This window comes from Lepidochelys kempii, chromosome 10 (assembly GCF_965140285.1).
Source record: "Lepidochelys kempii isolate rLepKem1 chromosome 10, rLepKem1.hap1, whole genome shotgun sequence".
In the NCBI taxonomy this organism is placed as follows: Eukaryota; Metazoa; Chordata; order Testudines; family Cheloniidae; genus Lepidochelys; species Lepidochelys kempii.
The window spans coordinates 50,167,399-50,194,895 of NC_136389.1; the positions used below are offsets into that span (position 1 = coordinate 50,167,399).

The window sequence follows — 27,497 nt, forward strand, 5'->3', positions numbered from 1 at the left end:
ATTCATGCTGCTCCACCAATGAAACCACCTCCATCCCACCTTATCTCTATATCTTCCACAGCTACCACCACACTTTCTTTTTGGCCTCTAGTGAATGGAATGCCATTCCTGAACTGGTCTGTAAAGCCACTGTACTCTCTTCATTTCAGTTTCCCCTAAAAACCCACTTCTTAAGAAACTAGTTAAATCATCTACTTTTCTATATTCCTTACTCTTCTCCTGTGTGAATTGCTCATCTTTGTGGAGGGAGATAATTGAATGCTGGGAGGAGAAGGTAAAAGGATACTGGAACTGAAGCTGGGAAAGACAAATTGGTTGAGTTGTGGAGGAAGGATGCGGGAAATTAACTGTGATTAACTTAAAAAAGACAGCAGCAGCAGCAAACAAACAGGCGACTAATAAGTGCTTATGATTGCCCTAATCTCTTTACTTGCATGCTGCCTTACTTCCCCCTTTCTTCATCTCCTTGTCCTTTTAGAGTGTGTTCTTTCTAAGCTGGGGCTGCCTTCCTCTGTGGTACACATTTTGGATGCTACTGCAGTATGAGTAAAAATACCTGTATGTAGATTTTTCTTAGTTATTTTAATCAAATTGAGGCTCATAAAGTTTCAGTAGGTATCTTTATAAGATGCAATTTTACTTGAATGTAACTTTTTTCTCTTTTAACTCATTTTTATCTTTTGTTTAATGTTGAAGGCTGCAGCGATTAGCAAAAGATCTTCTAAAGCAGTTCCAAGTACAGGATAGCAGTTCATTGGCAAACAACAAGGTTTCTGCTCTGGACAGGACTTTAGGAGAGATTTCTCGTATTCTGGAAAAGGAGGTATTATTTATTACATAGTTCATAATTAACCCATGGAATGCACAGCTTAGTTGGAATCAAGAAAGCATTCAACATGTATGTACATGAATATAGGAGTTATAAATGTTCCTACTTCAGGGTGTTGCATGTGTAATAGAAGGGAGTTAGGAAGAAAGCTTCCATATGAGCTAGCTGTTACATAATTGACCATTCTGAAGATTCCAGCCCCTTCCCCGGATGCATCTGATACTGACCATTGTCAGAGAGAGAATACCAAAATAGATGGACTTCTGGTATATATGGTATTTCTTATGTTCTTAGGTAGCTTTCATGTGAGAAATTTTCTTTTTTGCTCTTTATTAAAAAAAAATTAATATAACAGAAGTTACAACAAACGAAAATATGACTTTATAGAAAAACTAGTCAGATTTTTTTTTGTTACTGCTTAAACAGATTTTTCCAATAAAACCTGAGATGCAGGGAGTGCATTTCTCCCCTTTTCTTAATTTTGTGAAAATCCCTGCCCTTTTTTAACAGATAAATTAAAGACCATCACTGAATATGTGATACATGTGTACAGTGATTTTCTCTGGTTATTAGATGAAGATGAATATTGGTTTTAGTTTTGGATAGCAACAGGATTACATAAGCTTTCTGTGGTTTATCAGTAACTTTAGACATGTGTATGCTGTTACCACAAGTAAACGAAGTTTAAACAGATGGATTTGACATGGATTTTTTCCAGTTGCCTTTCCTGATATTTTAGAATACTGCCAGATTTAAGTAGGGAGCCAGCTGCAAGTCTTATGAACCTGAATAAGTAATTTCATATCTGCCGAAATATATAAGTTGATGGAAGTTAGAGAAGCAAAATTTTCTGTGACCCATGTCACGAAGTGTAATGTTATGTTATATTAAATTGTGGCAAATATTCCTTCACTTCAAGTTCATTCAGATTTCACAAATGCTCAAATAACAATATTTAAGTCCTGTAGAAGTCCTCCACTCTGTGTTTGTGCATACCAACCATGACAATTATGGCAGTCACACATACAGACTAAGGAAAGACTGTGGCCTAAATTCTTAGATATACCTGTTATCCTTCGAATGCAACTGAGGGGGCTGCAAAATAGCCAGCCACGACTCTTTGATTGTGAGGCCGGTTCTGCACTGGCTATAACCCCAGCGTAGGGTAGAGCAGCCTTGGCTCCGGTGCTGTTTGAGGTATTAGAATTCTGCTGCTGGCAGGCTATTGCTCCCTTTTGTGCCCTCACTCTGCCCCCCACAGCTGCACCAGCTTGCAGCTCATTTGCATCAGGAGAATCCTTAGCTAGGAAAATTCAGCAGCTCTCTGGCTTATTTACTTTGCCAGACTGGCACAGAAAGTTCCAAATAAATGAGAAAATCTAGCCTTGTAAATCTTTTGTTCCCTTAACCTGTATATATTTCAAATGGCCATGCTACTTTCACAGTTAGCTTTCAGATTCACTGATGGACTTGTGTTTTTACTTTTTTTTAGCACAGAAATTCTCAAACTCACAACATTCAGTTTAGAGTAGTTAGTATCTTTTAAGCCTCTCTCATTTTCCTCCCTCTTGCCCATTTTTGAAAAGCAATTAATACAATTATTACATCGCCATAGGAATGGTTGCCATTTTTGTTTCCTTTGCCATCATGTTAGAAGGTTAAAATGACAGCATGCTGCCTATATTACAAAGTATAGCGGGTCACAGAGCTCAGAGACAGACTGCTTGGGTAAACGGTACTGAGTGATGGTTTTCAGCAAAAAGGAAAAAAACATTTGTTGTTATTGCTGTCAAAGTGAAATTGAAGTATCGTTTATATTGCTACTGATATTCGCAAGCTAAGAAGGAAGTATCCCATTTCTTATTAGAAATGTTACAAAGAACTAAAGTTTGAAAAGTTCTCTTTAGTTTGCTTTTTTTTCTTTGTACTTGAAGTGAAAATTTTCACTGGTTGAAATAGTACATTCCACAATTAAATAATTTGCCTGTATCTTCTTTTAGAGCCTATACAAAATACACTAAAGTCCATAAGTGTCTTTCTATTGATATCAGTGGGCTTTGGATCAGGCACTTGGAGAACATGGGCCAGTTCTCCTCTCCCTTGCATCATGTGTACTCCTTTACACCTCTGCAAAATGAGTGCAGAGTAAAATACTGTCAAATCAGCACCTTGCACAGGTGTAAATAAACGTACAAAGTGTGCAAAGCAGTGAAGTATCAGACCTGATATGTTGGGTTGGTTTTTTTGGGAAGGGTGAGGTGTTCCTCTTCTGCTGGCAAGCCTTTTATGTTTCCCCTGTGTTTTACTGCATGCTATACACGGCACATTGCAATGTAAGTCACCATTCTACAGCATAAGTAATGGCACTTAAGTGAGCCAAATTTTGTCTTTACACCTTCTGCAAATCCATTGAAGACAATGGGCATGATTCTTATTTACATTGTCCACTTTACACAACTCTGGCAGTGTAAAAGTTCCTTAAAAGTATGGAAATGCCCCATATAATATCCACAGTGCAGAGAGCTCTCCTGGCTGATATAAAACTAGTAGAAGGACTCTACAGTTGTCCTGGCCCCAGGCCCAAAGGTATAGGGGTTAGGTCAGGGTGTCAAGGGGGACATGGCTGAAATTCCATGTACTGTGGTTATTTTCTGATTTCCAGAGCCTGTAAGAGGCCATGGGAAGCAGAAAGTAAGTTGCAGCAGCCTTCAGGTTACTCCAACTTACACTGGGGACCAGGAAAGCTCCTGAATGACTCCAGAGTACAGGAGCACAAAGGTGACTTAAATTTACCTTTAATTCCTCTTCATTCCTGCCCCAACCACAGGACTGGAGTAACTGAGAATCAAACCCATTGGGGTTTCCTGGACTATATGACAGGAAAGAATTTAGCCCATTATTTCCATTATTATGGTGGTACTAGGTATCTTAGGAAGTCCTGTGTCAGCTTTGTGATGGTACATTGTTTCATGACTGTGTTATAGGTTGAAAGAGAGACAAGATGGGTGAGGTAATATCTTTTATTGGACCAACTTCTGTTGGTAAGAAAGAGATGCTTTCAAGGTTACACGGAGATCTTCTTCAGGTCTACAGCAATGCTGCATAGTACAGGTTGAAATGCATTTTCATTTATTTAATAGCTACAGTAGAATCAATCCTTTGATCGAGGGTTTTTGTAGCATGGAAATGGCAATACAATCTGTATTCACATAAGTGATTACTCAAAAATAGAAGACCGTAGGCCAAATTCTGCTCTAAGCTACATTGGGGTGAACTTCGGTGGGAGTTTGAGGTATTCAGCAGCTCTCAAGGTCAGGCTGTTATTCAATAAGTTCCAAAAGTGGACATCATTAGTGCAATTAACAGTACATTCTTCCATTAACTTATGGTGTAAGGGAGAAAAAAAGAATTCTTTAAACAATCAATATAACTTTTATAACTCAAAAGCTTATTTTGTTCCGATCCAATAGTATATAAGATGAACCATAGTTTTAGCAATTCTAGTTTAATTATTGTATAAAAGAAATTGAACTCTTCTGATCTAAGAAGAAATTGAATTCTTCTGATAAAAGGCAAGCAAGCATATATTACATATCTGTGTTCTAGAGTGCTCCATTCAAACCAGTGCTGCATATATATTTACCAGGATAACATAGTTTATCTTTGCTCTTTTAACATTGGTGCCAGTCAGATAATGGAATAGTAACTATAGTTGTTTTCAAGAAATATTGCAAACATACGCTTTAAATTATGTTTTGAAAATGAAGCCATTGCTCAAGTCAAAATTTGGTTTGTTTTCTATATTTCACCCTTATCATACTTAATGATCTACACCAGGGGCTCTCAAACTGGGGGTTGGGACCCCTAATAGGGTCGTGAGGTTATTATATGGGATGTCGTGAGCTGTCAGCCTCCACCCCAAACCCCGTTTTGCATCCAGCATTTATAATGGTGTTAAATATATAAAAAAGTGTTTTTAATTTATAAGGGGGGTCGCAGTCAGAGGCTTGCTATGTGAAAGGGATCACCAGTACAAAAGTTTTAGAACCACTGATCTACACTGTAATTATAGAACTGTAAAGAGGATGAAGTCTTTCTCTTACCACTGCTAATTTTTCTATATTGCAATAAATTAAATGAAAAGAAAAATCAAAAATAAATGTGCATGAATTTTCCTCTAATCAGTGTCTCAAACAGATTCATTGTGAGTCATTTCACTACAATTGATACCTTATAGCAATTATATATTTCTTATTTTACACAACTATTTATATTAGTGGTAGAGCATGAAACCAATTTGAGGAAAACAAATTAGCAGTTTATTTAAATATATTTGCTTATAAAAGAGTAATATTCAGTAGATGATGATTTCATTGAAAGTGCATATTTTATAATACATATATGTGTGTGTGTTACGTTTGTAATACGATAGGATTCTATTTTCTTACACATGCATATGGGGTTTATATGACCATGTCCGTTAATGATGGTTAGCTGTGTGAAATCCATTAATTTCACATAAATTTGTGCAGATATATTGGCAAATAGACACCTTAGGTGAGAGGAAAAAATCACACACAGGACCTAGCAATATAAAATGTGGGCAGTGTTCCATGCTGTGTTGAGGAAAGTTGCTACTTAAGGTCCAAATCATGACCAAGCTTACTTGGTGATACAAAGCAGTAAGGGCTAGCTCAACAGAGGAACTTAGGCATTGCAACGCTCAGCATTGCCACACCTAACTGAGGTGCCTAGAAAGTCAGTGGGAATCACGAAGCTTGAGTTAGGCACTCAGACTCCATGTATAGTGAATGGAGGGAGACAGGCACCTAAGAATGGGTTACACAAAAGCTGGCACACTAGGTGGCTTCCCACTAAAATAGCCAGTGGTGGCAAGAGTAAATGGAGCTTTGATTCTGCTCCCTCTCTCTCCAGTCGGCAGCACAGTATAAGCCAAGACAGTTTACTCCCTCCCTAGAGGAAACAGGGAAACCAGGACCCTTCCTGGGCTACTGCAGAGACTCAGAGCAGGTCATGTAATCATTAGCCCGAAATGGCAAAGTTCATGGTGAGAATCTGCCAAGCACACATCCCAAAGAAAATATTGACAAAGTGTTGTTACAGTGAAAACATAATGATCATACATACTGCTATTTAAAGAAATATCAAATGATATATAATATGTCCTAAGAAATTTCTCCTAGAATATTATCTTAAAAGTTGAATTATTTTGTATGAAGTATGAGTACAGTTCTAATAAATACATTCATAATAAATTGACTGTTAACCATTTGCATCACTGAGCCTGACAGTGAAAACAAGTGGTAATATTTTGAAGAGGACAAAGAAAATGTAATATAAAAATAGGCAATGGAATTTACATTATTTTGTTCAGAAGGAGCTTGCATGTTTTGTAGAATACAACCGTATATACATAACATACAGCATAAAGATATTAAGAAAACCCTTGAGTACCATTAATGGGATTTGTACAGAGTAGAACATTTCTGCGGGTTCCATAATTCTTATTCTTAAAACATGGTCTTTAAACTACTTAAAATAAAAAGTGAGTTCCAGTGTAAGTATGTCAGCATCACTGAAATATGTGTGAGCACATCATTGTTCTAATAATAAAAACAAATAATCATGGTACAAAAAACTCAGCTCACTTCCCCACAGCTTGCATATCTTCTTTCAGATGTAATCATCCAGACGTGGAACTGCTGTTTAATAATCTGGGGATTGGGAGAATCCAGGCAAAGATTGCTGTTTGTATAATTTGTCATTTACAAATTATACTCTAACTCCTGATTATTCTCTTCTGTACTCGGGTGAATATTATTATTACTAATTCAGTCTTTAGATATATTTTTACCTTGGTTGTTTAAAGAAAGGAACAGTTTTCATTTAGCTTTATATTTTTTAACTGCAGAAAAGATAAGATTTAAAAACTTTTAATTAGGGAGAAATTGGAAAGTTTCATACCCTATATCTTAAGAAAATAATATTTCCTTTTGTGCAAAACTAAGAACATAGAGTAACCTTCTGTGTTCCATCCAAACACTTCTAAATTTATTCCAGTCAGACTTACTGAACCCTATATGTGAGAGTATTATGCATAGCCCTAGTAGTTAAGAGTAGCTGGGAAGTGATGCATTTAAAAATCCGTGAGAAGAAATGAGTGGTGTTGAGATTTGGTCCTTATATAATAAATTTTTAAAAAATTGTTGGGACACTTGAGATCTCAGCTACCCGACCAGCGGTAGTAACTTCAGATGGCAAAGAAGTGAATTCCAAAAGCTAATGACTAATTCAATTTCTGTAAATGAGTGGTGTTTTTAAAATATTGATTATTCTGCTGTTCTCTGGTAGCAGCTCTCTCTCTGCTGTTGCTGGAATTGGAGAGAGTGCACGTCCAGCAGCGTCGTCATGATACTGATTTTTCCTGAGTGGAGAACTAGCCACCAGCTGCATGTTTTTGCTGTAGCACAGAGCCTGATGGCAATACGCCAGCTCCTGTGTATCTTGTTATTAAAACAATCCTTTAAAATTATACAAATATACCAGATTGCAGGATACTTGCTGCCTCAGTGGATCGGATGACATATGGAGCCTTTCAGCACTCAGGCACTGGTTGAAACTGGGCTCCATGTCAGTAGTAACTATCAGAATGCTGTTTCAGTGGCCTTTGTGAAAAAGTTGATGGATGCAGTCCTGTTTTGTCCACATACGCAAAAGCCACAGCCACCACAATTGGCCATAATTGCCCCCCTATATAGATAGCTGTTCTTAATTTTATAGCCTCTATTTTTTATTTATTTATTTATTTTGCATTCATAGACAGTACCAAGCCAACCAGTTTAGGTTAGTGCATGAGGAGAATCATTATGGCAGTGTGAAAACAAAGGAAAATCTATCAGTAATGTAAATATAGTGAAAATAGCACTTTTCTTCCTGTGGCTATATTAGCAGCAGCATATCAGAGTAATGGCATTTACTGACGCAGATTTTTCTCAACTCATGGTATGAAATACCTTGTCTGCTTGATAAGTTGCAGTTGTGCATATAGGAATAACATTTGCTCCCTTTACCCCAAATAAGCAGGGTTTGTACAATGAACTCGGTGTTTGTGTGTGTGTGAGAGAGATGGGGAGGGATTGTGCATTTGGTAGTGTCAAAACAACTGTTTACATTTGAAGTAGCCGCATTTCCTCATAGATGCAGACCTTGCTACCATTATTCATGCCACCTCTAGATTGGACTAGTGTCATGTGCTCTACATGAAGCTAGTGTAGATTACAGAGGCCTGCTTGCTAGTGGATCATCTCGCCATGACCATGCAATACCAGTGCTCAGCGATCTGCACTTGCTGCCTATTGGCTTCCTCACAGGGCCTTTGTGATTTTTTTCATTCCCCAGGGAAAACCTACAAAAGCTCTATGTAAAGAAACACAGAAAACATATTATGTAATTTATTTCCTAAGCATATGTATTCCTGATACACAACAGATCACGCATACATTGTCCAAAATGAAAAGCTTGCATTTTTGAAAATAAAATTTAAAAAACACAGTAATTGAATCTTCAGTCGATAGGTAATTAGGCCCTACCACTCTTTTATATCTGTCTTTTGATACCAGTAGACGTTTGCCAATGCATTTGTTGTTTCCGCACCAGGCATATTGTATAGTTAGGTACAAACCAATCTGAACATCCTGAAAACATGCTAGAATGATGCAGAGTTGGCTGAACAGATGGCAGGTCTTTTAAAAATTGATAAAATCCTAAATTCAACTGTCCTCTGTGACTTTATTTCCACAATTTCCACATTTTGATGCAACAAATTATAGTACAGCCTCTTTCACAAACTTAGATTTGGGATAAAAATCTGAATCTTTAATTTTAAATTCAAAAAGAGAAGGAAGGAACTCAAGATTTTTATCAATTACAGTCTTCTGTTTTTGTCTCAACAATTCATTTTTTGGAGGGAGGAGGGGGATCTCTCATGTTGACCAAGTGATGAAAAGGTTCTGTAGCTTCTCCTAATAATTTTTTTTAATTTATCCTTGTGTATTTCAGTTCTTAGTTAATTAGATCAAGCCAGATTTTTGTTGACTGTAATAATAGTATAATCTGTCAAATTCCTGTGAAACCTCCTTCAATTACGTTTGCCATTTTAGTATCTCTGTAGAATTCCTTGTTTTGTAAAATGTCTGCTCTGTTTTGATCAAAGTACTTCTCATATTCATTGCAAATTTCAATATACTTACAGTAGTTGGATGCAAATATAGAGAAACAGTTTTCCTGAGAGTTCTGAGTGTTATTGACAAGAGAGGACAATAATGCTCCTTTTTTTTTAGGCAACCAACTATGAAGCAGATAATGGGTGCAAAAGAATTTTTGAACTTCCACTTCTCCAGAATGGAGGTGATGTTAAAGAGATACTGAAAGTCCATAGGGACAAATTATTTAGGGACTTAATTATCATCACAGTTGCATATCAGTGGGGATGATGCCTCTGAATATGTCCTACTTGCAGGATCATCACCTGACTGCATTATATTTATTATCTGCTTTTACATTTACTACAGTTACAATAAGAAACAGCCACCTAAAACCAATCTGCACTACCACTTAAGTTGATCTAACTTACATCACTCAGCAGTGTGAAAAAGTCACCTACCTGAGTGACGCAAGTTACAGTGATCTAAGCACTGTCCACATCGGCGCTATGTCGACAGGAGACGCTGTCCTGCTTCCATTTCTTGCAGTGATGGAGTAATTATGCTGATGGGAGAGTGCTCTCCTGTCGGGTTAGAGCGTCTTCACAGAGGTACTACAGAGGTGCAGCTGCGCTGATGTAGCGCTTCTAGTGTTGACCTGCCCCTAGTGAATTCAACACTGTGCATAACTAAAAACTGGAAAAATAAGATGAGCAAACCAGCTTTATATAAAATCTTATCAGTTATCCTGCTACCTTTCAGAAATAGCTACATTCTAAGGGCAGGTCTTCACTACCCGCCAGATCGGTGGGTAGTAATTGATCTATCGGGGATCGATTTATCATGTCTCGTCTAGATCCGATAAATCAATCCCCAGACACGCTCCCCGTCAACTCCAGAACTCCAGCTCACAAGAGGCGGAAGCGGAGTTGGCGGGGGAACAGCAGCGGTCGACTCACAGCCGTCCTCACAGCCAGGTAAGTCGACCTAAGATACGCCGATTTCAGCTATGCTATTCGCGTAGCTGAAGTTGCGTATCTTAGGTCGACCCCCCCCCAGCTGTAGCGTAGACCAAGGCTTAGAAACCAAACGCCCTCCCAGTTTACTCTCCACCAACTTCAGTATCCATTCATCCACTCCCCAAAATCCACTGATATTTGATTTTACCTACTATCCACAACCCCTCTCTCCAGTCATCAATATCTCCTCGTGCGCCCCTTCCCCTCTAATGCCAAGGCAGTTCTGTAATTTTATTGTTGTTTCTTAATAGGCCCAGCAAGAACCTTGATATTCACATCATTTCACTTTTAACTTTTTAGAATGGTGTTCTTTCACAGGTTGAAATTAGAGCCTACTGTTTATAATATTAAAAAATTTAAATTATGTTCTTCTGTGACTACTTCAGATATAGAAGTTCAAAAAATGAAAAAAATCTTCAAAAGTTTACTGGGGTTTTTCCTCTCAGAAAAATGGGTTTTTCACAGCAGGAGTTAAGGTGTTAGAGTTGATTTTTAAAGTCCTAATTAGTTTCAATCCTGCCTGCCAGAGAGATTGCATTTCTTCCGGTGCAATAGTGATGTATATAAGATCAGCAGAAGTCCTTGAACTGGAACCTATTTCGGAGGAGGCTGTGGCAGAACATTCACCAAGAGTGCCCCTTGACTTCAGAATTCACTCCCTAACCTGCTCTGAAACAGCACAAATGTGTTGACTTTTCAGGGCATGCTTCAAAACTCATCTTTTTTGAATAGGCCTTTTGGGAAAGGTTGAAAATGTGTGATGTGGGGATTTTGTGGAGGAATCTAAGTGATGGGGAGATTTTGTTATGCAATGTGTTTTTTTGCTGACTAGTTTAATGTATAGGGGGAGGCTTTTCTGTTTTCATTGTTATGGACAGTTTTTATTCTATTAATTGATGGCATGGTGTCTAGAACCATAGGCTTTTTTTATATTGTTTAAATCAAAATAAAGTAATAAGCATAAATTCTTCTACAGAATCCTATGTCCTGTTACACATTTTTCTACTCCCTCTGGACAATATTGTTCAAGAGATCTTCCAGCAATAGAATGCACTGTATATGCTCTCCCACCAATCCTTAGAAAATATCACTTGTGAGAGACAGTTTTCTTTCTGTTTCACATCTGTAGACACAGAGAAAAAAAAAACTAAGTGTCTCACTTTGTTGTACAGCATTCAGACTGCAGGCCAGCTGCTGCCCAGTATAATCAACACAGAGCAAAAATTATATCATATCTTCTTATTAGGGTCATGTTTATCTAAATAGTGAAGATTGACTGTGATACACAAACATTTTTAAATCACCCCTTCCTCCTAGTATTTTACTGTTTACTTTGAGCTGTTTAATACCTTTAGTAGTTTTCTTGACAACAATTTATGCCATGTTCTCAGTTTCAAATTTTTATCACAAGAAAAATCCATTTACTGTCACTTCCTTTCAAACTGTAGGAGTCTGATCATTGTCTTACAAATATGAAAAATTCCACAATATTTTTGTGTGTTAGTCAGGTGCTTAGTACTATGCAGCCTTTGGATGCTCTTGCATAATAATGACCAGTAATTGTTATTGCATACAACCTCTCAACTTTAGGAGTTTCCTGAAAATGTTCTTTTAAAAGACACATGAAGTACAATTAAACATTGATTATTAACTCTGTATAACACTTTGTTGCTAGTAGGCTCTACAGTGGGGAAAGGGGAAAGGAAAGATAAATTTGGTGTAGTTAATAGGCAGGGCCTCATTTTTTTCTTTTTCCAGGCATTACCCTGCCACCAGTGAAGTCTCATTATTTCTGAGTGTCCTAATCAATAGGGTCATGAAAGATTGATTTTGGTAGCTGTCAGTGTGTTTATGACACAGATCATATATAGTCATTTATAGAAGTAGGCTGTAATTCTCTTGTTAACTTGTGAGTCAAGAAATCAGCGGACACATCTTGCATGTCAGTGGGTGGTGAAAAGAATCTTGATGGTGTCAGTCATTGACTGAGAGGAGGAGACTGACACTGTTAATTGAATTTCCCCAGGGAGCATAAAAATATACCATGATGTAGGGGGAGGAGTGAGGGAGTGGGAACCACACAAGCTGTCAGTGTGTGTGAGCTGGTTACATTGATTTACCTCTGCTAATGGCCTGGGTTGGATAAAAAATTGCCCTAAGGGAGGACAGAGTTCACTACAATAGCTCCTTGCCACTTACTAAAAGTCTTTCAGACTTACAAGTAGCGACATAAAAAAATAGTAAAATAAAATAGTTCTCACATAGCCCTTTAAAGGCATAGTATAAACAGTTTTCATGCTGAATGTTTCTTCTCCTAGCAGTTCATATTGATTGAAAGAATATATGTTCAAGGGAATCAATGCTATATTTCAACCTTAGTATCGAACAGGTAGCTTTTTAAATGCTTATTCTTCACTTTAAAAAGTAACAATGAGGGCAAAAATATTCTTATATAATCTCACCACTGAAATAAAGGGTTTTTTAACACCAATTAAATAAAACTTTCAGCTGCTCTTATTTTAGGTAATAATAAATAAAATGCAAGGATCGTTCATTGATTTTTATAATACTCTGGAGAATGTCTAAATATCATTACACCATTTAAATTTTTTCTTACTTTCTTTTGTATTAAATTCTATCACATTTTAAACCATATCCCGTACAATATTTATAAACCACTATGAGGTAAAGACATTCACTAAAGCAAAAATAAATATACATCGTTCTTTCAGCTGCAGTAAAAAGTGGATCTGCTTGCACGAAAACAATGTGACTTTTGTAGCATGTTAATATGAAGTTAATTTGTATGATGGAGAACTTCTGAATAGACAGAAAGGTACATTAAATTTATGTGAAATCTCCGTACTCTACTAAAAAAAAAGTGTATATGTGTGTATGCCTTCTCCAGCTATGAATCACAAAAGTAAAGCCTAAACTTAAAGGGTGGTAAAGAATAAACTTATGACTTATAAAGTTCTTACTGGATATAACCAGAATTGACAGCTGCCTCGTTATGCTAGATATTTTCAGTGGTCTTCTGTGCTGCTTTCTGTAAATAACATCAAACAAAACTCAAAATTCTAAAAATCGCTGTATATTCCTAACGTTTCAGCCCAAAGTTTCATCCAGTGAAAAACAGCTTCGAGAGTAAAGTTACTAGTCACTACATCAGGGGTTTTCAAACTGGGGATCAGGACCCCTCAGGGGATCACGAGGTTATTACATGGGGGGTCGTGAGCTATCAGCCTTCACCCCAAACCCCACTTTGCAGCCAACATTTATAATGGTGTTAAATATATAAAAAAGTGTTTTTAATTTATAAGGGGAGTCACACTCAGAGGCTTGCTATTTGAAAGGGGTCACCAATCCAAAAGTTTGAGAACTACTGCACTACATAAACAAACTGTAACTATCAGACTATTATAGAACATAGTATTCTCGGAAGACAGTTCACAATTTTTATGCATATTCACATCCTGACTGGCAGAAGCTCTGGGAAAAAAATATATAAGCATCAGTCTCTCTCTCTGTCTCTCTCTCTGTATATATATATGTGTGTGTGCGCATATAAACATAAAAGAAAAAAAACAGTAATTGACACAATAACGGCAATAACCAATAAGGCTGGCTTGAGGTTCTGTGCAGCCCCCAGTAAACAGTAATATGTGGCCACTCACACCCTCCACAAGATCTTGGAAACTATATCAAGCTTAAGCTCTCCTTCTATTGAGGGCACCCTGAAATAATCAGTTTAGCTGATGCCAAAGAATAAATTCCAAAGCCCACTGAGATATAATTGATGTCTGAGACCCCTTAGACTAAAATGTCTCTTTCATCACACAAAACTTCTTATTTTAATTTAATCTGTTTAGCTGTTATGGGCCTGATCCTAGATTTCTCCCATCAAAGACAGTAGGAATTTTGAGTGTGCAAGACATCCAGAATGAGGCCATACGTTTAAATTAAGCTGTCTTAGACACAAGAATTATCTTAGTTAAAAGTACACTTTCAGAATTGTATTGTGATGCACTTTGAGGGGAAAAAATTGTATTTCATTTGGTAACTGACATTTGCAAGTAGACCTGGCACCTCTCAGACCATATTGCTCACCTTGTGCTCGTATTGGCCTATGCCTGCTTCATTGCAGCACCACATGGGAAGAGGTATGCAACCCCTTTGTGACCTTGACTAAACTCCTAAGCCATTACCCCTTCTCCTGCTTCCATCTCTTTGAAGTTCAGAAAATAATTTTTCTCTGTCTAAGGTACCCAGCATTGGTATCCTCAGTTTAACATTCACCGCACACAAATTTTTAAATGATCATAAATCCCTGCAAAGTTGATTTGGCATTTCTTAAATAGAGAAAATGACAAAATGAAATAGTAATTAACTTCATCTAGACTGAGGCAACAAGAGCACCACTAGACAGAAACAATTATTGTTTTACAAGGTATGGAAATATTATCTACAGCCCAGACTAACTGTTTCTAAGCCTAAAGGCTGATAGAACTTCTGTCTACTTGTCAGCTTAAAGTTTCAGCATATCTCTGAAAGTCTGTTGTGCCATGTCTCAGCAGGCTTTGTGTACTTCCTTCTTAACTCCATTCTTCTTCAGGCTTGTACAAAAAATTCCGTGTAGACAGATTTAACTGTATTGATTTAGAAAGCAATATAGTCAAATCAGTGTAACCCACTAATGTGTCCACAGTTATACACCACAGAATAAAAGTGCTTATTTTCCCAGAGCCGGCACAAGGCATAAGCAGACTAAGCAATTGCTTTGGGCCCCGAGCAGGTCAACCGGGCCCTCTATTCACTTTTTATTATGTGGGGGGGGGGGGCAAAATTATTCCTGTTTAGGGCTCCCAATTAGCTAGCACTGCCTCTGTACTTCATATATAAGAACAGTTTATTTCACTACATTACCAGAAGTAGGCTATACCAGTAAAGGCACTTTATACTACTGTAGCTCGATCCACACTAGGGATGAATTTACTAGATCAGTTTTTAAATCAGTATAGTTAAATCTATGCAAAAATTGTTTGCGTCTTACTTCTTTGTGATTTGAAATAAAACATCTATCCAGATTCAGTACATTCTTGTGGAGGGACTTTGTGATCCTTGGTATCCCTGCACAGAACTGACATGTTTTTTTTCCTATAGACTAATCACGGTTAATTTTTGATATAACAAAGGCGTTTCTCATATGGCTTGAGATGAGATGGGTTGTATGTTTGTTTGTTTGTTTCTGTTTAATGCGATTTACAAGAATACTGAATTGCATAGGAAAGTTTTGCCCGTTCCACCAAAAGCATTTATCTAAGGAAAGGTGACTAACAGGTGGCTCAGATAAAATCTCATTAGAATCATTTGACCTGAATTTCAGTAGCGTTGAGTACGGAGAACTCTATTGAAAGCACCTAAGACTACATCAAGCAGGTGATTTTGAAAATCTTACCTGGAGGGTGCTGTTTTCAGTTGAAATCAAGAATAGTTAAAATGTCTGAGGTGAGAGCATGGATCAAATATGGGATTATTTTACATGCACATTCAAAATATTTTTGTCCTGAAGTTGATTGTTTATTTCGTATCACGATTTAACAGAAATGAAGATTATAGAACTTCGATTGCCTGAAGGGTAAAGAAATGTTTCAGTGTAGGGCTACATTCTGATACGTGTGGCACATTGCTGTAACATATTAGGGAAAACAATCTAATGTGCCACATACGCTGTATGCACTGATTTTTTTTCCTACTGCCGTGGAGATATTTTCTTACTGTGTGTTTGCACGTTGCCTAACACTATGGGGCCCTGACGTCAGTTGACGTTTCTAGGGATTACCAAAATACTACTATTCAATAATAATTATACATATAGTTCCATATTAAAGTTGATATTAAAACTTGAGGATGATATAACCACTTAGTCCATATTTATTTCTTCTTTGTACATCATTAATAAGAACTGCATCAAAAAATTCCAGTTACCTATTTTTCAATTACCCTACTAAACTTAAGAAGAAAATAATTTTGTACTGTTTAATGTCTTTCTCCATATAGGAAGCAGATTTCAGAGAAGAAGAAATATTCCCTTAGTAATGTTTATTTTTTTCAATTTCAGAACTGTTTGAATCTGTATATTAAGTGCCTACACTTTTCACTTTTACACTACTACCTTTCAAGACTGATGCACATTTATGACCTCTAAAAAGTACTCCCCCAGTGGCAACTAATGATTTATATAGTGTCAAACAGCATTTTTATTTTCTTGATTTTTAGATAAATTTGCAGCCCATTGCTGCACCAGTCATGATGTCAGTTATTTACATTCCAGTCAAATGTTTGTCGTAACTTTCAAATACAGGGGGACTGTAGACAGACGGTGTTTATCACATTGCAGAGACTGTCAGAAATGATTGGCCTCAACAGTACAGCGTCAGATCCAGTATTTACATTTTAATCTACAGACTGTCAGGCCTGTTCTGTATAGTGACCAGTTCTAGTGTGACGATTAATAGAACAGTTTCTAGTGGGTTCACCAGGTTGCCTGCTTATAGATTTCACTGAAAACTTGCTTTCTGTTGACATGGACCCAGCCACAGAGGTGACAAGAAACAAAAAGCAATAGTGTAAAATTAAAAACTGATGAGATACTTATTCGTTAAATTAATCTGTGGCAAAAGTAAGATACAGAACAAAACTAGCATTAAATGGAATAAATCTTTTTAGTATATATTAGACTTTAATCCATTTGTAGTGCTTAGAATTAATGTTTCTAAAGAGCTTGAAGAGACAAACGTTATATACTATAACTGTTATAAGAGTATAAGGGAGTACTATTGGGAATTAGTCACATTTGGCTCTGGTGGTTCAAAGAGGCTGTAAAGCTGGGATAAACATCTATGTTGGGATTCCCATAGCAGAGGACTGTTGAAATGGCAAGGAACTCCTATACCAACTCTGACAACTGTCTCCCAGCCCCAACACACCGTTCCAGAGGGCATGGCCAGAGGGATGCACTCTGGTGATCCACACCTGCCAGAATGGCTGCTTGGAACCTGGAACCAGGTCTGCTAAGTTACACCAGAGGCCAGACTAGTCCCCAGTTAGCTCTAGGATCAGAGAACTAAAAGTGGCAGAAAGCCCTCTTCTCCACCATCTCCCCTCTTCTGTCTTGCACTGAACACAGTTCATCCAAGACAGAAGATCTGTCCCCTGGTGTTTGTGGCTCTGAAACCATCAAAGAGAAGATTGTATAGGACATCCCCCAAAGGTGCAATGGTATTAGCTACTGAAGCTAATGCATAACCTTTTCAGAAGTGCAGAGAAGCCACTTTTCAAGATGGTCAAATTCACAACGTCCTGAATTAAATTCTGGTTCACCTTACAAAATTATTTTATTTGACCTTTGCCTGAGGGTGAGGGCAACAGATGGGTTTGTTGAGGGGGGTCAAGAATGGAATACTTTTTCCCCATTCAATAGCAGAGCAACTGTGCAGCCAAGCCACAGTCACTAGCCAATGAGATGTGATAGCATCTATGGCCCCAACCCCATCCCCACATGCGATTTGTCTAGTGTGTGAGTTATTAACCTGGGGGTTGCAATCCTCAAAAAAATGACAACCACATCAGCAGATCACAACCAGCCTTCCCTTCCCATGTTGTTAAATGAGAGGGGTCCTCAGCAGGGTCCCAATATGGAAAAGATTGATAACGATTGGTCTAGTGGATTTGCCCAGATCACAGACACACTGGCCACACCACGCCCATTCCCCGATCCCACCTTCCAACTGTCACAAAGAATGCTCCACTCCATGCCATGCTTGGACCTGAAAAGCCTCCTTTGTTTCCAGCCTCCCTAAGCAGCACAACCATACTGAATATTGGACCGTTGGCAGCTGCACAATAAAGCCAGAAGGATTTACCCTCTGAGTTTGTATATGTGCATACATATGTATGTGTGCTGGAGGTTCCTGAACCATTCGCCACCTCTCCCCTCCATACCTATACAGCATCCCATCACAGTCTGTCCCATAATGTACAGCCATACCTATTAGAATCGGGATTTCAGAGTACTGGAGCTGATGGCACCTGAGATCTCTATTGTGTATACAGTGTTTGTTAGTAAACCTCTGCCTAAAGAGTGCAGGTTACAAGATTGATTTAGCAAAAAGCTATTAGAGATGGCACAAAGACATGGAAATGTATGCTAATAACAGTTAGCTGAGCTATTATATTTTACTGTGCCATTATTTCTCTTTCTCTACCTGACTACAATTTAAAAAACATGATATAGTCATGTAAAAGTTCAATAGAAAAGCAAAATCCAATAGGTATCTTTGTGATAGAGCAGAGGTTCTCAAACTTCATTGCACCGTGACCCGTTTCTGACAACAAAAATTACTACATGACACCAGGAGTGGGGACTGAAGCCTGAGCCCACCCGAGCCCTGGGTGGGCCAAAGCCTGAGCCCCACCACCCCACATGGGGTGACCAAAGCCGAAGCCTAAGGGTGTCAGCCCCAGACAGGTGGCCTGTAACCTGAGCCCTGCTGCCCAGGGCAGAAGGCCTCAGGCTTTGGCTTTGGCCCTGGGTCCCAGCAAGTCTAAGCCAACCCTGGTGACCCCATTAAAACAGGGTTGCGACCCACTTTGGGGTCCCGACCCACAGTTTGAAAATCGCTGTGATAGATAATCATTCTCATGCTTTATATCCTTGAAATTTTGATTCTCTGCTGTAGCCTGGGTTGGGGGCAGGGGGATTGTTTTTGTTTTGCTTCATTTTTAAATCTCTCATTTCTCCACTAGAGGACAGTACTAGCAGAAACACTGCACAAATATTGTACTTTGAATCCTTAAAAGTGATAGAACTGCTGTTCACAAACATAAAATTTTGTTTTCAAAGGGGAAAATGCATACACATCATTTTCATTCACTTAACGTTGATTATAATTATGATAATTTTAAATAAATTATTTAATTCTGAGAAGGTATTTTGTTTTTAGAATTAAGCCTGATACATTTAAAACAGAAATTATTGTGTGTAAATGATTATATATTAAAATACTGTTGTGTTTTTATATTTGACACAGGTGCCAATCCTGGTTAGCTTTATGCACATGACTTTATGCACTCTTATTGACTTCAGTGGGAATAGTCACATGCATAAGTCTTTGTAGCATAAGGGCTATTCTTTGTGCTAAACTGCAAATGTACTTAAAAGTTACACAGATATTTTCCTATTGAGGTACCTGCATTGGTGGAAATATCCTTTTTGATACACAGGACATATATACACGTAAATTATACAGACCAGGATCCTGCCATGTACTAAACTTTATACACTGTAGAACACTAACCTTTATGCACTTTAGTGTTTGAATTGAAGTCAATGGGATGACCTGCATGCATGAAGTTAAGCATGCATAGTCAAGGGTCTGTGTCATGCAAGCTGTAAAAAAAAACAAAAAAAAAAACGTGTGGTGGATAGCCAGAAAGACATGCGTGATTGTTATGCTCGAGACATTTATCTGGTGGCAAAATGTTTAAAAGATAATGTTTAGATGGATGTTTTGGGGGTTTTATTTTTTGCTATTTTGATATATTATATCATATCTATAGATGCTTCTTTGTGCTTCATGTTAACCAGAAATCTTTGTGATGCACTTCAAATAGCTGCTCTAAGTTTCATGAGTTTCCTAGTTTTAATGAAAACTAACAATATATCCATACCTTTTGCAGTCACTACATAATGAAAGTCTTGGTTCATATCAAGATTAAGTCTTTTCTTTAGTTAAATATATCAGATGTTTAGAGTAGGAGAGTGTCAAGTAAGTTCTCTGGTATCTCTGAACAGTTAAAAAAATATTTCTGGTGCTGTAGCATACTTGCATAAAAGACTAAACCTCATTCAAAACAGGAAGATGTGTCATGGCTCCTTGGGATCAAACATCTGAGTATCAGATTTTTAAAAGGCACAGTTTATAATACAATTTATAAAACATACCGATTAATGAGACTGATGAATACATTCTAAAAGCTCATATTGTCATGCAAATTTAATTAGGCTGCCTGTATGGTGCAATGAGATGAAGTGATGCATGTAAGGGAAAAAAAGAATTAATGGTGGACTTTCAGATTGTCTTTAACATAAGAACAGCTAAGGCAGAGCTTCCTGTTCTATTGTGTGTTGATAATTCTTAGAAAGTCCAGCTGAAAAACTTTAAAACTACTCTTTATTTGCAAAATGTTCACTAGCTGTCAAGCAGTGCCACTCACAGGCTTGAAGTAATATGATAACATGATCATGACTGTAGGAAGAAAGAGTACCAAATAAAGACGTATTCCAGTGCCTGAGGAGTACAGAGTGCAAGTTAACAATCCTCTCTAGTCTAGTTCAGTGAAATGTGGTTCTTTACTGAGTTGAAAAGTATCATCATTTTGAAAAGTACACTTGGAATCAAACCCATTAATGCTCCATATTTCTTAGAAATAATATAATGGTGGTGTGGCTTATGATAATTTCACAGGAGTTTAATCTTTTCTGAATGTGCTAATGTATAGTAACCATTACTGGGCCTATTTCTGCTCTGTTAGTTGGATATCTCTCCCATTGACTTCATTAGGAGGGTAGCTGAGAGCAGAATGCGGCTTGCTAACTGTGATGGCATAATGTATTTATATAAAGGAGGGAACAGACCCCATTGTTATTACAAGAACTGTGAAATATATCACAGTAGACCAAATTCTTCGCTAAGGTACATGAGTGTAAAAACAGAGCAACTTCGCTGATTTCAACCCTGTTTATCAGGACAGATTGCTGCTGAGACATAAGGCTTGCAAACTGATATTATTGCATGTTACCTAAAGTATATGTTGAGGATTTTGTTCTGCCATGTTTTGAGAGTTTCACGGGGACAATATCTGTTTAATAAATGAGAGAGCCATGCAAATCTGTATTGGTGCTTACCTTATCTCAAGGCTCTTTCATTTTTGTGATGGTAGTATTGCCAAAAGGATGGGAGGTTGTCAGAAATGTAAAAATTTTACCCCACTGACACAAGTAACACCATTAAAAGTGTCAAATGTTTAACAAAGTGGAAATACTATGATTATTTACATAAGGTTCTCAAATACCACGATAATGGGCACAACATAAAAACTTAGACACATAGATAATCACCATTAACCATTAGTTAAAGAGTAATTATGCAACGGTCATATTTTCCTAATAATATCTTGGTATAATTTCTAAAATTTATTTTTGGACATATAGAACCAAATTTTCAAACAATTAACCCCATATAGTCATGCACAGACACTAGTAAGTGCATTTTTTTGACCATTAAAAATCAAGCCTGCAAGCCTTAGTGTTTGAAAAGTACACCTCTACCCCGATATAAAGCAGTCCTTGGGAGCCAAAAAATCTTACCGCATTATAGGTGAAACCGCGTTATATCGAACTTGCTTTGGCCTTGAGCATTTCCTTTATTAATACAGTATTTGACACAAGAAGTTTTATTCTTGGTGTTGTTTTAGAAAGGGCGCATCTGATGATGTCCTTCACATCAAGCCTGGGGTCGGGGCTTGCAGCCACGCTTCCCTGTCAGGGTCAGGGCTCACGGTTCGGGGCTCGCAGCTGTGCACCGGGGTCGGGGCTCACAGCTGCGCATCCCTGTCGGGGTCAGGGCTCACAGTTCAGTGTCTGGGCTCACAGCTCAGTGTCGGAGCTCACAGCCGTGCGCCAGGGTCGGGGCTCGTAGCCCCGCAGCTGCACATAGGGGTCGGGGCTCGCAGCCATGTGTCGCAATCGGGGCTCACAGCCCGGCGCAGGGGTCGGGGCTCGCAACTTGCAGCCGTGTGCTGGGGTCGGGGCTCGCGACCCCCCACATAACCGAGTCATAACTCCCAGTTCGAGAAACAATGTTGCAGACGAGACAGAAAACCATTTTTGCTTTACCTCGTTATAGCCAAATTTGTGTTATATTGGATCACGTTATATCGGGGTAGAGGTGTATGCAAGCAGATATTTGAGTACACAATGAAAGTGATATTGAGGCCCCTGTGAACTCTTGGCCCCTAAACATGTTTTTGGTGAATAAGAAATATTTCATTACACGTTGAGTTTGGAGGCATTCCCGTGCAAATTCTCTGTTCTCTGTAACAAAAGGAAGGCCAAGAAAAAGCATTCAAGGTTTTTTTTAAAAAAAAAAAAAGTAGGAAGCATGGGAAATCCAATGCCTCCTCATCTTCCAGAGGAGGAGAACTCTGTACCATCTCCTGCTCCTTTTCCATTTCTTGAGATTCAAAAAGGATAGACTGTTTGACTCAGAGGAACAGGATAGTCTTATAGAGCGAGTACAAACCACTGTAGACATCTCAAATCACAAATCTATTCAAGCAGTTGTCCTCAAGATGGACCACATAAAATATGAAAAGCAAAAGGAGAACTTCATCTACAGTTTCATAATCCCTTGAGAAGATGATGGATTTAGAAGAGCTCTACTAATCACAGCTGTCACAAATTATACAAAATCCGAAACAGAAAAATGCTCTATATTTACAGTGGCAGAAAGTATTTATTCACATCAAGAGGACTGCCACTCTGGCTGCTGTAGTGGACAAAGATAAGGGTCAATCACTCAAGTGCTATTATGACTCATTCCTCTCATGTGTAGGTGCCAAGAAATGTGTAATTCCTTGTGAAATATCTGTCTTATATGTATGCTAAACCTGAGGCTTTGTCAAGGCTCAATATAACTACACCCAACCCTGTGTAATTGTCTCATAAGTCTCCTGTTTCCCCTGTCTTTTGTGTAGCATTTCTGTTATGATATAATTAGGGCCCTACCAAATTCATGGTCCATTTTGATCAATTGCATGGCCAGAGGGTTTTTTAATTGGTCAGTTTCATGTTTTCAGCTCTTCTCATCTGAAATTTCATGGTGTTGTAACCGTGGAGGTCCCAACCCAAAAGGTAACTGGAAGTGGGTCTGATCTCTCCTTCCCCCTCCTCCCTCCCACCCCCCCGAGCTGCCATGCAAGGGAAGGACAAGTCATATCCCTCCCCAGCCCAGCAGGGACTCACAGCTGGGAGCTCCCTGGCTGGGGCACTTTCAGAAGCAGAGGGAGATTGGACCCACATCCACAAGCCTCCTCCAGCTGCAGGAACCTCCAGGGCTGGAGCTTCCTTCAGCAGGGGAAGGCACTCCAAGGTGGGTATGATCTCCCCCTGAAAGCAAGAGCAGCTGTGGCAGACAAATCCTCTCCCTCCCCAGCCTAGCCGGGACTTACAGCTAGGAGCCCCTGGTCTGGGGCACTCCCAGCAGCAAGGGGGAGATCAGATTTCACAGGGAAGGGCTTATTTCATGGTCCATGACACGTTTTTCACGGCCATAAAATTGGTAGCACCCTAGATATAATCTATTTTTCTTTTCATTCTCTCCTTTGTTCCACTGTGGTGAGAGACAACATTTGATTCTACACTAGAACACAGACTCCATTTCCAGACCCATGTAACCTGGGCACCATTTAGTGAACTCTTAACTTTCCATTAGGGAGCGTAGATAAGGCCATCAGGGATACAACTGACCTGAGCATCCTTCTGTTTCCCACTTGGGAAAAGAAGAAAAATTTCACCCACAAAAGCTGTAGGAGTTACAACATACCTTTTTATTCCTTATGTTCTTCTTAAACCAGAAGGCACTTCTCCTTATGCCAGACAACTACACAGAAATCCTCCTCTCCTCTCCCTCAAAGAGCCCCAATTTTCATCAAAGGGTTGCCAGTCCAGATCAGTATGTCTTATAGAAAGGTTGAAGTTTATCCTTATTGTGTGGACCGTTTCCACGATGGACATACATACCTTGGAATTGCCAGCTGAGGTTATTCAGTAGAATTTCCCTGTTTCTCCTGTTTACAGCATACTTTCTTTTCTCCATTCACAGCTTAAAAGGAGCTAGCTCTCCTGCAAAGGATCTACAGCTTGTTCAACATTAGAGTAATTTACCCATGCCTCCATTGTACAGAAACTTAGAAGCCTACTCATATTATGTCATGGTGTCATAGAGGCTTGTGGGTGTTCAGCCTAAATTGTATCTGTTTCTCCTCTGCCCTTGAATAAGGAAAGCCAAATTTAGGAAGAAGTGCTTGCCATTCTGATCCAGGAGTGCTCACTAAGTAACTTACTCTACCTCTCAGTGGATCTCAAGGATGCGTACCTTCATATTCACTCAACACTTCACAGATTCCTTTGTTTTTTCTACTATCTGGCCCTGCTTTTGGCCCTTCTGCCCCCAAGGTGTTTACCAAGATCACAGTAATAGTGATTGCCACCCTCTGAGCATCTAAGTCGGACAAACTCTTTATCTTCTGGGCTTGATGGTATCAGCAGTAGTCACCGTCTGGATGGCGGTGCTTCACATCTGACCTCTTCAAGTCTTCATATTATCAGCTTGGGATCATCAGGACAAATCTCTCAACAAGTGCATTCAGTTTCCTTCTGGGGCCTAGAGGACCCTTCACAGTAGTCCAAAAGCATCTGTCTTCCTGCAGTTTGCTATCACGTCCCTCCGTCTCCAGGATTATGACTCATACCAGCTTCAGAAGCTGCGGGTCATGTATATGGTGTAGACCATATCAGATTCTTTGGTCCATACTGGAAGCATAGAAAAATATCAATTTCAGTTGCAAAATCAAGATTTAACAAAGGCACTAAAAATAATTGAATTTAATAAAGACATTAAGAAAATACTGTAAGAATCCTGGGCTTGATCCTTTGCTCCAGTAAGGCTACTTTGCTCTGCATAAGTGGTACAAAGTGGCTTTAAAGCAGCCAGAGATGACCAGGGGAAAATTCCCTGTGCACAGGAGGGGGCATGTAGTACCTTCTAGGGCTCAGACATGAGTGGGATGGGCGGAGCATGGCACAGCAGTGCTACACCCAAATCTCTGCTGACATGTCATAAATTAAAACTGCTGTCCAGCAGCTTTAACTTACATTGGGATCAGATGTCTAAGGATCGGGAAACTCAGCAGTTTCTTGCAGACAACCACTCTTAGCTGTGCCTGAGCGCTGCTCTTCTAGGAGGACTGGAGAATCTGCCTACCCAGTCTGTACCCAATAACTGTAATTTTTCATGACTGTAATAGCAGCCCTCTTCTGTTCAAATTATGTTTTCATTATGACTTCATCAAGAAGTGGAAACTTTAGATAAGTACATCATGTTATCGCTGCTGAATTTTTAAAATAATCTGTGTACAGCTCAGTTCAGATGCAGCATGCAGCTTTTACTGGTTTTTTTAATGCTTATAGGCCAATTTTACAGCTGTGCTGACTGACTCAGATACAGATCAAGTATTTGTGCAAGGTCACATAGTGAGTGAATGGCTCAGCTGTAATTTGAACCTTGATCTTCCTGTTCTTTGCTGCAATGACCAGATCACACAACCTCTTTAGACTCCCCAAGTAGCTAGTCCAGAGGGTTGAGGATAGAAACTGAGGGCCCAATCCTGCAGGCCCAGCTCACAAGCGTAAGGGCTGCTAGACTGGACCTTATAGTTGCAACAAGATGCCAGTGTCTTTCTAAACTTGTGCTTGCCATAATGTATGCATGACGTTTTTGTTCTTCCATGAAACTCGTCAAGCATCACAAACTTGGAATTCTGATCATTTGGAGTCCCCTATTTGAGCTGATGTTTTAGCAAATAATATTTATCCTGCCACTAATTTGGAATTTTGTGGCGTTAATACAGGGAATCCTTAATCTGCAATGTCTATTTGTTTGTCATCAATCACCATAAAATGTAGGCGCTGATGCCAATGACCTCACTGACAAAATGTCAACAACCTAATGGCTGCACATCAATATACCTCAATTTTACAGCAAGGTAAATGCCCTCAATAATTATATTAAGCTATTCGTGTGTCTTCCTTGATAGGCATACAGTAATATCTTGCTTGAGTTCACCAGCGATAAAAACCTGCAGTTGACTGGCCTTTTCTTTACCCTGAAGTTTGTAGGATGAGGGCATCTGTGGTCCACATTTTAGGACATAGTGCAACATATCAGGCCTTTGGGTTCAACTTTAAGCAACACTGCTAAGTTTGTATAGTTTTGATACTGTAACAATCACATAGGAAGTCATTAAATAGATTTATAGGTGAGCTGAAATCGGTTTTTTAAATAATTTAAAACTGTGATCCAGAATTATTAAACAGATGTGTAGTCTTAAAACTTACAAATGAATGTATTTTACAGGTAACCAAAAAATCTTTTTACCTATCAAGACCTCAGTTTAGGCCATTGGGTTTCTCTGTTTCTCCTGCAAGGGCTAATGATATCACTAACTGTTAAAACAGCATAGAGAGTTGTATCTGTATACTGCTTTTGTTGCTAGCATTAGCCGAGTCTTTAGTTATGCTTAGGGAACCACAGAAACTTGAGAGCTTAAACTTAGGTCTTGGTCAGGCAGGTAGGCGATGGAGAAATTGATACTAATTTTATTTTAAACTACATTTATATATAATTTTTAAAACTATACACACATTCTGTTAGAGCGTGGTCTAAAGCCCATTGAAGTTAATGGAAAACTTTGGACCAGGTTCTTACTGATTTGAGATCTCAGACTGGATTTTTGGACTTTTGTTTTTGTCGTTAAAAAGTATTTCACCTCACCTTTGAGCAGTACAAGCAAACAGCACAAAACAGTGCCAGAGCCAGGGCCCACAGAGATAGGAGTAAATGCCATTAAAAATTAATGCTGTATGTCTTGGAGCAGATGAATTGGCAGATTTATCTTTTTCAAAACAGTTAGTGCCAATGCTGCATATTCCTTGTAATGCCTGGTTTGGAGGATGTGCACAGGTCCAGCGGAATATGAGAGGCTGGAATATTTTTCATTGTACCGTAATTATTGTATCTACCAGTGATCCAAATGACCAGTAGTGATATAAACATGACTCTCCCTGTAATAATGCTTTAGATTATTGGTAATGCTTGTGCCCACGATTTCAATAACCTTTGAATTAGCCTTTTCTCAAAATGAATTTAGAAACAAGAACATGCTCTGTTTTTGTGGCATTTTCCCACTGTATCTAATATTCCTTCTCTAAAAGACGGTTTAAAACTGACACTCCAATGTCTCCAACATTTTTCTCAAAAACAGGCACTTATGTAGAAGATTATACAAATGATCCTGTATAATCAGGGTAAAATAATTACAAGTTTATTGAGTTCCTTAGTATTCTGCTTTCTTGTGCTTTGGCCTTGCCGCCAGTGTATTTTTTGTACTGATGGAATTGCATCTGTACAAACCTCTCGTCTAGAGGGCCTTGCACTGGTTTGTTTTGGTGTAAAAAGTGACTTGGACAGGCATGTTTCACTAATGACCAGATGCCTGTGACCCTCTACAGAGCATGGCAGTGTC

General features: G+C 38.7%; 1 protein-coding gene across 6 annotated transcripts in view; it reads left to right on the forward strand.

The window, feature by feature from the left end:
- Positions 1–27,497, forward strand: part of SCAPER (S-phase cyclin A associated protein in the ER) — a 345,099-nt gene that overhangs the window by 206,062 nt on the left and 111,540 nt on the right. For all 6 annotated transcript variants that reach the window (XM_073303508.2, XM_073303509.2, XM_073303513.2 and 3 more), the window contains one exon: positions 697–823. In XM_073303508.2, coding sequence (XP_073159609.1) covers positions 697–823 — 127 coding nt within the window. The remainder of the gene's footprint in view (positions 1–696; positions 824–27,497) is intronic.